General features: G+C 39.9%; 3 protein-coding genes across 7 annotated transcripts; all 3 read left to right on the top strand.

Moving 5' to 3' along the window:
- The first annotated feature begins 266 nt into the window (after positions 1 to 266).
- plbd2 (phospholipase B domain containing 2) lies at positions 267 to 9,674 on the top strand. The gene is made up of 12 exons (XM_063896922.1): positions 267 to 737; positions 1,400 to 1,493; positions 1,606 to 1,764; positions 1,868 to 1,968; positions 2,079 to 2,293; positions 2,647 to 2,741; positions 2,881 to 3,041; positions 8,131 to 8,226; positions 8,306 to 8,377; positions 8,481 to 8,633; positions 8,717 to 8,879; positions 8,991 to 9,674. The coding sequence occupies exons 1-12, from the start codon at positions 526 to 528 to the stop codon at positions 9,159 to 9,161; spliced, it is 1,692 nt and encodes a 563-aa protein (XP_063752992.1). The 5' UTR covers positions 267 to 525; the 3' UTR covers positions 9,162 to 9,674.
- On the top strand, positions 3,064 to 7,281 carry LOC134873381 (uncharacterized). 4 transcript variants are annotated; one of them, XM_063896926.1, is made up of 6 exons: positions 3,082 to 4,175; positions 4,926 to 4,985; positions 5,121 to 5,507; positions 5,806 to 5,949; positions 6,039 to 6,276; positions 6,574 to 7,281. In XM_063896926.1, exons 3-6 carry the CDS (start codon positions 5,469 to 5,471, stop codon positions 7,233 to 7,235), a joined length of 1,083 nt encoding a protein of 360 aa, XP_063752996.1. In that variant the 5' UTR covers positions 3,082 to 4,175; positions 4,926 to 4,985; positions 5,121 to 5,468; the 3' UTR covers positions 7,236 to 7,281. The 4 variants fall into 4 exon arrangements, 2 of the variants coding, with proteins under 2 accessions (XP_063752996.1, XP_063752995.1); XR_010166953.1 differs by lacking the exon at positions 6,039 to 6,276 and having other exon boundaries at positions 3,064 to 4,175; positions 6,574 to 6,808; XR_010166954.1 differs by lacking the exon at positions 6,039 to 6,276 and having other exon boundaries at positions 3,064 to 4,175; positions 5,806 to 5,881; positions 6,574 to 6,770.
- Positions 9,675 to 10,537: 863 nt separating the features above from the next.
- Positions 10,538 to 13,273, top strand: zgc:158398 (uncharacterized protein LOC568894 homolog). 2 transcript variants are annotated; one of them, XM_063897406.1, is made up of 7 exons: positions 10,538 to 10,676; positions 11,256 to 11,443; positions 11,615 to 11,867; positions 11,964 to 12,063; positions 12,311 to 12,452; positions 12,537 to 12,677; positions 12,845 to 13,273. In XM_063897406.1, the coding sequence occupies exons 2-7, from the start codon at positions 11,282 to 11,284 to the stop codon at positions 12,863 to 12,865; spliced, it is 819 nt and encodes a 272-aa protein (XP_063753476.1). In that variant the 5' UTR covers positions 10,538 to 10,676; positions 11,256 to 11,281; the 3' UTR covers positions 12,866 to 13,273. The 2 variants fall into 2 exon arrangements, with proteins under 2 accessions (XP_063753476.1, XP_063753475.1); XM_063897405.1 differs by having other exon boundaries at positions 10,554 to 10,726.
- The last annotated feature ends 21 nt before the right edge of the window (positions 13,274 to 13,294 follow it).

The following is a 13,294-nucleotide window of genomic DNA, read 5'->3' as shown; positions in this document are numbered from 1 at the left end:
TGTACGTGACTGACTTTGAAAGAAAGTAAGCAAAAATACAACATTGCATTGTTTGAAATTTTAGTAAACGTTTTCAAATAATGACTTTGAAAATATTAGGAAGCTTTCTCAAGTACATTACTGATGAACATTTCTTCTTTTAACTGGTAAAGGTGCAGCTAGTTTTTAATCATTTTGATACTGCAGTGTAGCTTGGAAATTTACTCAGGGTGTCACTTAAGTCTCATTTAGGGGTGTTTATATTTCACAATATTAAACAAAAAAACTATAAAGGTATTAAATAAAGATAGTACAGTAAAAGCAGGAAAAAGCGGAAATACTCGAGTGCAAGTACCTCAAATATGTACTTTAGTACAGACTTATCCGTAAATCTACTCTGTTACTTTACGACACCGTTTATGTTATGCGGCTGGCACGAGTATCTGTTTTGTGATTGGTGGGGCTGTGGCTTTTGAGAGTGGGCGTGTCCTTCATGTTGTCATGTGACTAGACACCCGCACTGTCATGTGACTTATTCTGGCAAACATGGCGTCCAGACAAAACAAGTCCTCTGCTGTTGGGTTTTTTAAAACTGCGTTTACGGTTTTAATCGGTTTGTGTTTTATGTGTGCATCTGTTAGAGCAGAAATAAAAACTGCTGTTATTGACAAACAAACAGGACAGCTGTGTGTTGTTGAGGGATATCGAGAAGATTTTGTGGCCTGGGCCAACTTCACTGATGACATCAAAAGATCAGGGTGAGTTCATGTTTGGGTTTTTCTATTGGAGGGACTCTTTTGCTGGGGTTTTGTTATATTTGCAAAAAATATATTTGAACGCCTTTCCTCTTCGATTAGTTTTCTGTATTGGGAGTAATCCACTAATTATTTCAACTCTACCTTCAAATGCAAACTGTGTTGTGTTCTTCTACAAGTAACCTAAAAACACAAGTGAAACACGTGACAGGAGAGGTCAAGATAGCCATACACGTATAGTGAATAGCAGAGAAACCCAATAATTGCATGACTTTATAAAACACAAACACAAATAATTAAAAGGATATGGAGAAATCCAAGCAAAACATGAGAACACAAGTAGCCTAGGCTAATCAATAAACATAATTTCATATGTGCACCATGATAACTCAAGGCAAACTGGACATTCTACAAACAGAAAGGAAAAAGAAAGGCATAACCCAAAAAAGTGATTACCAGAGTGGGATCCAAAGATCTACAATAGTCTTCAGTTTAGACAATGACAGGAGGATATAAACCATGTATTGTTATCTCCCAACCTACAACACAGGCATATTTTCCTTGATATCATTTAGTAATAAAATTAAGCACGTGCACTCGTTTGAGGCTGCACACAAACAATAGGTTTCACCCTTTTTATTTATTTGCATGCCCTCTCTTTGTAGCTGGTCTTTCTTGGAGATCACCACCAGCAGTCAGTACAATGACAGTATCCAGGCTTACGCTGCCGGTGCAGTGGAGGCTGCAGTCACATCTCAGGTTAGATTTTACAGTCCTTTTTGTGCTCAACCTAACATCAGTCAGAACGTTTTATGATTTACCTACGTCAATTTGTATTTAACCTTAAGACTTGATGTGTGTGTATCTGTAGCTCATCTATAAGCACTGGATGAACACTCTGATGGGTTACTGTGGGCCCTTCACCTCTGAAACTGGTTACTGCAAGCGCCTGAAGGCCTTCATCACAACCAATCTGCAGTGGGTTCAGGATCAAATAGAGAAGCAGCCCAGTTCACCCTACTGGTACCAGGTCTGATTTGAGTATTTGTAGGATGATTGCATGGCTTCTGTCCATTGAAAAATGTTAAAAAGCCATAAATATGATGTTTGACAATTTCTTTTCTGTCTGTCAGGTGCGTCTGGCCCTGCTGCAGCTGAAAGGTCTGGAGGACAGCTTTAATGATGAGCTGTCATTACCATCAGGGTCGATATCCTTCAACCCATTTGGCTTCCTGTAAGTGGCTCCATTCTTTTTTTAATGTATTAATTAAACATGTTTCTTCACTGTTCTATCAATGTACTTTCTTGCTGTTGTCTCACACACTCTACGGCTACTACAACCAGACTATTCCAAATGGGCGGGGATCTGGAGGACTTGGAATCAGCTCTGAACAAATCCAGCCTAACGCAACCTCTTGGATCGGGCTCCTGTTCTGCTCTCATTAAGCTGCTGCCAAACAATAAGGACCTCCTGGTGTCACATGACACCTGGAACACCTACCAGGCCATGCTTCGCATCATGAAGAAATACATGTTTGCCTTTAGAGTTTCCCCTTCAGGTAATTTCTAATTCTAGTCTGTCTTCGGTTCATCATTGCTCATGTTAAAGCTGTGATTGTGAATGTATACATTGTTTATTGTGGTTTTACATGAATTCTGTAATCTTTACTGTTCACAATTACATATTGAGTATGAATTAAGATGTGATGATAAAGGCTTTGATGGTCTAGTTTATTGTTTTCTAGTTTATTTACTATTTAAAGTGGTTTCCTCTTAAAAGGCTGTATGACCCACAATTTACAGCCCCGTTTTGAAGTTTGAAGCACCAGTAATGGACTGGCACTGTTGTTGATATCTATGATAAGAATACCCATAAGTTTAACTTTATTATGTACTTAACTTATTTTTTCAGACGAGCATCTTCTACCCGGAGGAACTCAGGCATTCTCCTCTTACCCTGGATCAATCTTCTCTGGAGATGACTTTTATATCCTAAGTAGTGGCTTGGTGAGAACTGTTTGTTCCTGCCATAATACCTTTTGAGTGCAAAAAATACTGCATTATTTAAATGTCTTATCAGTATAAAAATGTTGATTAGCTTGAGTAAAGCTAGAATTTTTTTCCCTAATCTATCTTGTGTCTCCAGGTTACTTTGGAAACCACCATTGGCAACAGTAACCCGGCTCTCTGGAAGTTTGTGCAGCCCACAGGGAGCGTCATGGAGTGGCTAAGGAACATTGTGGCTAATCGACTAGCTTCTACGGGCAAGGAGTGGGCCGAGATATTCAGCAAATACAACAGTGGAACGTGAGTATTACGACGCATACAAAACCTACAGGGTGTCCGCGGGGTCTTAAAAAGTCTAAAAAAGTCTAAAATTACACATTTTCAATTTAAGGCCTAAAAAAGTCTAAAATATAGAGATATTTCGCAGTGTAAGTCTAAAATTGCGTTTGAGTAATTTAAGACCTACGTTTCAATGCAAAATATCGACAAAGGATTATTTTTTTTGTTTGTTTTGTTTTTACGTCCTTTTCCACGCCGTTCTGTTTTTTTCTTTTTCTGTTATGGTGGCAGTTATGGTCCGTGTAGTTCTACATGACATGTGCTGTTAGTGGAACGTACAATAATAAAACTACAGATGTGAAACGGAAATCTACTGTCGTCACAGGATGCAGCAGCAAGTATTTTGATTCTCTGTGTGCGAGCAAGGCGGGAATAGTTACGAAGTAGGATAACGTCCGAATGGCAGGAGAAAGTTAAAAAAAAAGGATGGGTAAATGTAAATTCAACGACAATTGGCTCTCAATAGGGCAATTTGCAGACTGGCTGAAACGCGTTCCCGCTGATGACAGTGAGGCATACTGCACGTTTTGCAAAAGAACTCTTAAACTCGGGACCCTGGGCATCAAGGCACTGGAGTCTCACACAAAATCCAGCAAACACCAGGAGTCGGCAAATGCAGCACGCAATTCCCATGGAATTGCCCAGTTCTGTTCAGTAGCAAGCAGCACGTCGTCAATAAATAATATGGGTAATATTCGTGATCTATTGGGCTCCACTGATACAATGAAGGCAGAAGTTCTGTGGGCGCTTAACACAGTGGCTAAACACCAGTCATGCAGATCCAATGACGGCATCGGAGAGCTTTTCCAAGCGATGTTCCCCGACTCCACAGTTGCCAAAACATTCCAATGCGGGAGAGACAAGACGTCGTACATACTCCGATTTGGAGTGGCAGAGTTCGTCAAAAAAGAGCTTATCTCAAAGGTGACCGGGCCCTTCGTCATTATGTTTGACGAAAGTCTTAACCACGCAACAAAGAGGAAGCAACTGGACCTTCACGTAAGGTACTGGGATGACGGCCAGGTACAGTCCCGGTACCTGGGCTCACAATTTATGGGCCATGCCACAGCAAACGACTTGCTGAAGGAGATCAAAGTAAGTGCTTTTTTTGTATTATTTTTATCCACTGATTGGTCGTAAAAATGTCACTCTTGATTAAAATTAATAGAAGTACTTTTGGCCAATCGCTGCGTTTCTTACATCTGGAGTAACATCTTGTTACGGGGTAGCCACCTGTCACACCGGGTTTATCGTAACGCAACATTTCCCCCAGCACCGGTTGTTGCATAACAACAACATGGCCCCAGATGTTGGTTGCTGCGTAACGCAGCATAGTTGATTTGTCATTGTTGGGGATGTATGTTATTCGTCGGTCTCTGCATTACGGCAGGGATCATACAACTTCCGTGTTGCGGTAGTTTTATGATCCCAAACGTAATGCAAAGACCGACGAACGATTTCATCTCCTGTTATGAAAAGGGGCTCCATTTAAAATCGGAAGGTGTGTGGCTGCGCGTCTGATCCGCATATACAGTTGTCTCTGTCACCATGTCCAAAACGTTTCTTAGTGAAAATATTTTGATCATTGGGAGATTTGGTTTATTCATTTTCTGAAGTAGTGCTCTGCAATTGCTGTGTGAGAGAATGAATGAGGACATCTGTGTATTAAATTGCCTTCTCTTAATCATAATTTGTACATGCCTCCTTTTCATTGGCCAACCTTTACATTCTGCTCCCATTACTTATTTGTATGCTAGCTGCACATAACTATTGCCTGTGTGTGTGATTTTGTTGTTTAAATATATGCTAATTTAATTGACTGGTTGATTTGTTTCCTTCCCTTAGGAATGTGCGGGCCACCTGGACCTCAGCAAGCTGATTTCGATCTCAATGGATGGTCCAAATGTAAATTTTAAGTTCTTTGAGCTGTTCCAGGCGGAATATGCTGACCTGTACGCTGGTTCTCAGCTCATATCTGTTGGTAGCTGCGGGTTACACACCGTACACAATGACTTTAAAACAGGCTTCTCATCGTGGCAGGTGGACAAGATCCTCAGGGCCTTGCACACATTGTTGCATAATGTTCCCGCAAGACGAGAGGACTACGAGAAGACCACCAGGTCTACCCGCTTCCCGTTGGCATGGTGTGGGCACCGATGGCTGGAAAACCTGCCTGTCGTGATACGAGCGTTGGATATCTGGTCATCTATGCTGGTGTACACCAATGCTGTGAGGAGAAAGGAGCTTCCAAATCCTGGCACTGGAAGCTTTGCTGTAATCGAAGAAGCCCAGAAAGATCCCCTGACTCTACCTAAGCTGCAGTTTTTCAGGAGCATCGCCCAGCTGTTTGATCCGTTTTAGAGGAAATACCAGACTGAGGAGCCGGTGATGCCTTACCTAGGCAAAGATCTGGCAGAGTTGATCAAGGTAATGCCTTTTCTAATGAGCAGAACATTATTTAGGAAACTGTCATGAAATGGATGTATGGATTTTATGATTGCATTATATTGATTTTGAGAGTTTTGGTGTGGTTATGATGCCAGCCCACCCACCCACCCCATTACACCGCCAGCTCAAAAGTAAAGCATTATGTAGGCCTGTAATTAAACAAATACAGTTGTGAACAAAGACACATTCACAGCAAATCTACAACAGTCAAAATGGTACACAGTATTTTGCAAAGTAATTATGTAATTGAAATGTTTCTTTTGTTATCGTCCAACAGAGTCTGATGCGTCGTTTCGTGAAACGAGAGGTTCTGCAGGACATCACCACAGCCCAGCTTACCAAACTGGACATAGGTGACAAGAATATCTTGATGCCGGTGCACTGTGTTGATATTGGCTTGGGTGCTGAGGAGGCCCTCAAGGTACTAATAGCTTAATGTCAAAGATTATCAGGGGGAAGCCCATGTGTACAGCATTTTTGCTTACATTCCTTTCGCATTTCTCTGTACAGAACAGCAAAAGTTCAGACCTCAGGATTCTTGAATTTAAAAGGGACTGCATGCAAGGACTCTCAAGCATGGTGAAGAAAGTACAGGAGAAGAGTCCTCTTAAGTACAGTACCGTTAGGCAGATGGATTGTCTAGACCCCACAGTGATGAGCAGTGATCCAGACGGCTGCAAGGCAAAGATGAAGGGACTTGTGCAGACATTTCTGCTCAACAGGCAGCTGGCAGGAGGAGTTTGTGCTGGTACTAGGAGTTCTAAAAAGGGCTGAGGAAAATTATGCGTGCCACTTTCAGATAATCTTGTATATTATATTTAGCATCTGCATTTAGCAACTGATCAGTATTTATTGTATGTCAAAATATGATCACAATATATTTGAGTGTAGATCTCTTAAGTTAGGTTACTCCAGCAAATCATTTCCATGCACCCGTTTTGTGTGGTTTAAAGACTGTACCCCCACAGAGCTGTAAGGAAAGCCACAATGGTGATGACTAAATGGAAGCCATAAGTAAATTTATTTTTACATCTTTTTGTCTCAGGGGACACCATTCTCCAACAGTTCGATGCTGCGTTGTCTGTGGAGTGCAGGCATGAAGATTTCATCTCCTTCAAGCCAATGCAAAAGAGGCTAGATGTCTTCCTTCATGGCTTCATCGGCAAGGCATACCCAGATCTTTGGGCGTTTTGCAAGACCCTTTTACTGCTTTCTCATGGTCAGGCGTCTGTAGAGAGAGGCTTCTCAGTGAACAAAGAGATCGAGACGGAGAATATGCAAAAAGAAACATTGGTCGCACACAGGCTTGTTTACGACTACGTTGCAATACATGGGGGCGTTACCAAGGTTCCACTTACACCTGACCTAATGAAATCTGTCATGGCTGCCAGGTCACGGTACCGTGTGCATTTGGACGAACAGAGGAAGAAGAAGGAGACAGAGACACAAGGGAAGAAAAGGGCACACGCGGAGGAGCAGTTACAAGACCTGAAAGTCAAGAGGGACAGTCTACATAAAGTTACTGAGAGCCTGGGCAAAGAGGCAGATGAGTTGGCAGAGCAAGCAGAGGGCAAGGCTGGGAGCAAAATGGCACATCTGATTTCAAAATCAAATGCTCTGAGGAGGGCTGCCAAAGACAAGCTCTCCCAGCTGAAGGTTCTGGGGGATGAAATTGCCACCAAAAGTGCAGAGCTTAAAAGCATGTAAATAATGTAAATAATATGTTTGTTTCATTGACAATAAATGTAAATTGACGGCAATCTGGCTTTGTTATTTCTTTTTTTAATACTTCGTGAAGGTCTTAAATTTAACCCATGATGGTCTAAAAAAGGTCTAAAAAAGTCTAAAATTGCACTTGTTAAAACCTGCAGACACCCTGAACCTACAATAGGCTCATAATGTAGGTGCAAGGCTAACAGGAAAACAGCATCAGTGAGGAAAAAGGTTAATGCACTCTCCATGCCACAAATGTTGCTTCTTGACTATTTTTATCCTAACTTCTCCTTTCTTTAACTTGGAAAAATGTCCCAGTGTGGGATTAATAAAGTATTTCTGATTAATGAAAAGCATTTAAATGGGGGATATTGTGATATATGTGATGATGCAGACTGGTTAAATGTAATCTATTGAAATGGTGCAATTGTACTTGTTAAAAGTCAAATGTTTAAACTCTAATCTTTTTTGTATGAACCACACCTGCCGTAATAGAGCATGTTTGCCTATTGGTATGCAGTTTGTATAAACTTGGCTCTGCTTATAACTTGACAAAGATGCACGTAGGACACTTTGTCTCCATTTAATCTGTTGTCCTTATGTTCCGTTTTAACAATTCCATTGCATGACAAAGATAAGATGTGGTTTTGTGTGACCTCATTCTGTCATGTGGATTGATAGGATAAGGAAGCAGAAACAGGCTTTTTATCAGCATGAGAAGTCAGTTGGTTTACACAGCTGCAATCAGGCTGTTTCTTTGTTGTGAACTACTGAATAAGTGACTTCATCAATTACATGATTATACAGTCAAATAAAAAAGAACAACATCAGTTAATGCTATTAGGGTAAAGGTTTTATGCTCATTTGAGACTGTGTGTGTAATTTGTAGGTATAATAACCAGTGGATGATTGTGGACTATAACCACTTCACTCCAGGGAAGACTGACATTAAAGAGGAGCTCTTTGTTGTGCTGGAACAGATCCCGTAAGTCTTTCGTCATACATTACTTCAGTATTACATTATCATGACTTCTAAATCACTTTTGTATCTTTTAATGCTGCAGGGGACAAGTTGTTTTCAAAGATAAAACTCAGGAACTGCTGGAGAAAGGGTACTGGGCAAGTTACAACATACCGTGAGTAACCATTTTAAAGGTTTTACATAAACATATACTTTAGATCACATGTGTTTTTAATGTGTTACATGTAAAACCTTCTTTTGTTTGTATTTTCTCTTAGGTACTATGAGGAAATATTCAATGCAAGTGGCTGCAATGAGCTGGTCGAGAAGTACGGCCCGTGGTTCTCTCTGGACCAGAATCCTCGCGCTCAGATATTCAGAAGAAACCAGACAGCTGTCACAGATGTGGACTCAATGATCCGCCTTATGAGGTACAAGCAAACTTTAACATTACACTTTTTATATGCTAATAAAAATGTATTTTATTTAATGCAATCCCATGTCTTCTCCTCAGGTATAATAACTTCAAGGAAGATCCATTGTCAAAGTGTGAAGGCTGCAATCCACCTGGAAATGGAGAGAATGCTATCTCAGCCCGTTCAGACCTGAACCCGGCTAACGGAACATATCCCTTTGGCGCCTTAAGGCAGAGATCGCATGGAGGAACAGACATGAAGGTTTTTATATTTCCCATTTATCTTTTTCCTGTCGCCCATATCTCTGCCCATGCTTACCCAACTCTTTTTTGTGTGTTTGCTAAATCTGATGCATTGTGTGTTCCTGTTCAGATGACCTCCTACGGGATGTTTCGTGACTACGTGATGATGGCAGTGAGTGGGCCAACATGGGACCAGGTGCCACCCTTCCAGTGGAGCACTTCCCCTTACAAAGACCTGATGCACATGGGGCACCCCGATACTTGGGCATTCAAGCCGATAAAAGTCACCTGGAATCCTTAGTTTTATAACACTGAATATATCATTGGCGTGACCAATGGTAAAAAACTGCCGGCAGTTTGAAGTTTTGACAAAGGGAAATGATACTTTGATTCAGTGTGACTCCACTTTTATGAACTCAATATGCATGTTAAGGATTCTCAGAGGAGTGGCAATGATATTCAGGAGGTATTACAGTTATGCACCATTTCATAATTAAAGCACACAAAGTATAAATATAAATTCATCAGTTGCAGTGTGAACTACATATCTGATTTTCATGTTTTGTTTGCTCAATAACTTTACATATAAATCCCACTTGTTTCAATTGTGCTGCATTTATCTTGACATTTCTTTTCACATAACACCCTTGTTTTGAGAAAAACGGGTCAATAATACAGATAAAGAAGGTATGTCACATGAATTCAAATGTCTTATAGTTTTTCTAATTATTGTAATAATTTACAATGTTATTTGATTTGGGTATTATTTTTTCAAATCATTTTCTAAATAAAATGCTCAGATTGTTGAATTGTATGATATGTAATGTCTTCATGTTCTCTACTGCTTCATTTAAATTAGTATTGTGGTTGTGGCAAAATATGTTTGTCACAATAGCCTAATAAAATAGTGCCACTCTAAACTGTAGGAAGAAGTCAAGGCCATTATATTGTCCCAAAAAACAAATCACATGTTATTTGAAAATGTGCCGAAATGGACAACTAAGTGGCTACACATCTACTGCATTTTATAAACACGTGTAAGAAGTACTCAGATCTTTTACTTAAGTAGCTTTATAGCAATACTACATTGTAAAAAGACTAGTACAAGTCAGGTATTCAACATCTTACTGAAGAAAAAGTACAAAATAATTTACATCAAAATGCACTTAAAGTAAGAAATATAAAGTAACATTGTCATCTGTGATGGCCCATAATGGAAACATATATATGAAATTACTGGATAATGCTTTTTGCTGCATATCTGTATTCATCACAGCTGGTGAATGTGGAGGAATAACTTTTTTCAGGACTTACTAATTCATATTTTATAGTGTGTAAAGGTTACAATATGAATGAATAAAGTAACTAGTAACTAAAGCTTTCAGATAAATGTAGTGGAATAAACTACATCATTGGCTTCCAAAATGTAGTGGAGTAGAAGTATAAAGTGACATCAGAAGTGACCACTCAAAGAGTTGAGGTGTTCATAAATGTGTAGGCTACATTTGTTTGGCTTTTTTGTTTTTGTTTAATTACTTTTTTTGCTTTTAAGAAAAGCAATAAATACTGGGAGAGTTTTGGGAAAGCGACCTATGTGTATGAAATAGTTTGCTAAAATAAATCAAACGCATTGGTTATGAAAACAGTCTGGTCCATGGTCTGTGTCCGTCACGTGAATAGCGTCATGGTCGTCGTCATGGTGGCGTACTGTCGTAAAATGACAGCGCGGTCGTGATGTTATCTATGAACAGCTTGAACTGAACTTTAAACATCTTAAAATCTCGATCTGCTGTTCACTAACGGTCGCGTAACTCAGGTAATTACCCAAACTAACGACGTGATAATAGGAGGATGCTTAAATTCAAGGTATGAAGTGTACTATTAACTCGTTGGTTTGCAACATTACAATAACAGTAACCTAACGTTGTAAGCAGTAACGTTATTTTTCAATGGAGCTCGTTTGTTGATATGGTAAACAAGTTACACGTGCCCTAATGCTCGGTAATGCGCACTCATTTATGTATATATACGGTCTATGGTGTGGACTAGCTAAATATATGCTATTCGTCGTGTTCCAAACATTTGTGCAAAAAGTTGTCAGCTGTTAGACGGGTTAAGGCATATGGCAATTTAACATAAATCAACAGCGTGTTTAATCTTGTTTTGAATGTCATTCATCTTAAAATGATGTGGGCTACATTAACCAAACTAAATGTGTGAAAGACAAAGACCTGTAAAAAGCTATATTCTTCTGAATCACAGATGAACACAAACAGTCCTGAACTATCTTGCTTTAGGTAATCCAATGTGTGGACCAGGGTCTAACTACCGACCAAAGTCCATGAAGGAAACCCACTTGTAGAAACTTCTCTATCTGACTGACTTTTGTTTACAGTTCGGCACAGGTGTATATGGAGTGTGATGATGGGTTTCTGGCAGCCGGTGACCAACCTCAGGGATTATGTACCCCAAAATCCTCCAGTGGTGACATTTTTCCTGTGTCTGTTGACTCTGGCTATCACCTTTATCTGCCTCAGTTCTTACAGCTACAACCACACTCTTCCTAACCCCGACTCAGTGAAGGTTAGGACTTATTCGATTGTTTGATTTTCCAGCGTTCAATCTGTTCACACAATCCTTTTAAGTTGTTTTGCAAGTAAAACATGATGTCAAGCAGGATGTGAATGCATGTATGCTTGTGTTTGTGTTTGTGCTTAGCTGATTTGTAAATGACACACTTTATTCCTCTTTTAGGACTGGAACCATCTACTGTCCTCTCTTTCACAGCACCGGTTGTGTGTGCAAGCCAATGCAAGTTCATCTGAGCTTGTCTCACCAGTGCCCTCTCCTCTGATGAATAAAGACAGTTTAGCTACCCCAACAAAGACTCCTCTCACCACTTTGCATCTCAAGGTTCCTCTGTCTGTGACTACCAACTCAAACAGTGGCTCCCTGAAAAACCTTGGTTTACACACTGCCTTCAGGGCCAGTCAGTTACATCTTGGAGGTTAGTTTGGCACTGCATTGGTTTGGTTTCAAAATAAAATAAAAGCAGGTGAATAACCATAACATCTCACTCATGATCGATTGTTTTACTTTAAAGGAACGGAGACTGTTGATGTGACTCTGGCGTTTTTGTCCGAAAATGATACCTACACCTGCCTCACCATAAGTGCCCCAGCGCACCTCCTGCCCATGAGACTGTAAGACCATTTCCCTCTAAAGTTTCTCAGCTTTCTTAAATCACCATCCTTAGTGGAAACCAATTATACTGCAGATTTCTTAGGAAAAACATGTTTACAAATCTGCACATTCAATACAATTCCGTAAATAGTAAAGCTTTCTGTTGTATTTTGTATATGTTATGAATCTGCAAATGTGTATGAAAAAATCGCTCCTGCATGCATCATTTTGAGTGCCCTTAATTTCGTGCTTCTTCTTTAATTAAAGACTTCCGCCTGAGTGCCCAGCATTTAAGAAAAACACTTCACCCATCCATGTTGAAGTGAGCGCCCAGAAGCCTGCTGCATCACAAACCTGCTACAGTCTGCACTCACAGGATGATCCTACACTCACAGTCATGTTAACACAGGTACAGGATGTCAAGCATGAACAACATAACTCTCTCAGCCATATTACACATACCGTCTCGTCATTCTCTACTTTTATTCTGTAGGAGGAGCGAAACGTGGCAGTGCGACATCTGTTGGAAGTCAGTGTGTGTCTGCTGGGAGTTTGTTTGGTACTCTGTGCAGCAGCCAGTCTCACACAATCGGTCATACGCCGCAATCATTGGAATGGACTAGATCTACAAAATGTAAGTAATTTCTTATATGACCATACCACTTTATATTTGTATCTCTGGCTATGGTTAGGATAAGCCATATGATTGAACATCTCAGATCGTAGTCTCTGCATGTGCGGTTAAATGTGCATATGTTGTTTTAACCTAACTTCACTGTTTCCTTTTTTTTTAATTTGCAGGCGCCCTTGATGGATAAATGAATATTTTTTGTCCGCTGCAGAGCATTATGTTTTAAAGGAAATTCCATCTATTTCTATTGGGATACTTATTCAGACTTATTCAACATTTGGAACACAGCGTGCATTTTTATGTAGCATTCAGAGAGATGAAGATACAGTATTGAACGTCTGCAGCAACATTTTTGACATCTCTCGAAAGTTTTTCCTACTTCAAGAAAGTGTGATGCTTAATCGGTAGAGAATACATGAAATATGACAATGAAATGTTACACAACATTTTTTGGAGGCTAATGGTGTAATTGGTTTATTAAAGTATGAAACTCCACCTGACCTATGATATCTCTTAGGACCTTCTCCCAAAATGTTGTGTGTTGCCAAATATGATCAGTTGACACACTCACAATAAACAAATGGTTTTGTTTTTCTAAAGTCTGTGTTTCAAATTATACA

Source organism: Eleginops maclovinus, chromosome 12 (genome assembly GCF_036324505.1).
Source record: "Eleginops maclovinus isolate JMC-PN-2008 ecotype Puerto Natales chromosome 12, JC_Emac_rtc_rv5, whole genome shotgun sequence".
Taxonomy (NCBI): Eukaryota; Metazoa; Chordata; class Actinopteri; order Perciformes; family Eleginopidae; genus Eleginops; species Eleginops maclovinus.
The sequence above is the reverse complement of the archived record's forward strand: the minus strand, read 5'-3'. Positions and strand labels throughout refer to the sequence as shown.

What these genes read in the sequence shown, in the direction of transcription:
- plbd2 (XM_063896922.1), top strand. Translation starts at nt 526, where the DNA reads ATGGCGTCCAGACAAAACAAGTCCTCTGCTGTTGGGTTTTTTAAAACT. An exon ending in AGGCTGCAGTCACATCTCAG is followed by an intron (nt 1,494 to 1,605) that starts GTTAGATTTTAC and finishes GTGTATCTGTAG; the next exon opens with CTCATCTATAAGCACTGGAT. An exon ending in ATGGAGGAACAGACATGAAG is followed by an intron (nt 8,880 to 8,990) that starts GTTTTTATATTT and finishes GTTCCTGTTCAG; the next exon opens with ATGACCTCCTACGGGATGTT.
- LOC134873381 (XM_063896926.1), top strand. Translation starts at nt 5,469, where the DNA reads ATGCCTTACCTAGGCAAAGATCTGGCAGAGTTGATCAAG. An exon ending in ATCTGGCAGAGTTGATCAAG is followed by an intron (nt 5,508 to 5,805) that starts GTAATGCCTTTT and finishes ATCGTCCAACAG; the next exon opens with AGTCTGATGCGTCGTTTCGT. An exon ending in GTGCTGAGGAGGCCCTCAAG is followed by an intron (nt 5,950 to 6,038) that starts GTACTAATAGCT and finishes TTCTCTGTACAG; the next exon opens with AACAGCAAAAGTTCAGACCT.
- zgc:158398 (XM_063897406.1), top strand. Translation starts at nt 11,282, where the DNA reads ATGATGGGTTTCTGGCAGCCGGTGACCAACCTCAGGGATTATGTACCC. An exon ending in CAGTCAGTTACATCTTGGAG is followed by an intron (nt 11,868 to 11,963) that starts GTTAGTTTGGCA and finishes TTTACTTTAAAG; the next exon opens with GAACGGAGACTGTTGATGTG. An exon ending in ATGGACTAGATCTACAAAAT is followed by an intron (nt 12,678 to 12,844) that starts GTAAGTAATTTC and finishes TTTAATTTGCAG; the next exon opens with GCGCCCTTGATGGATAAATG.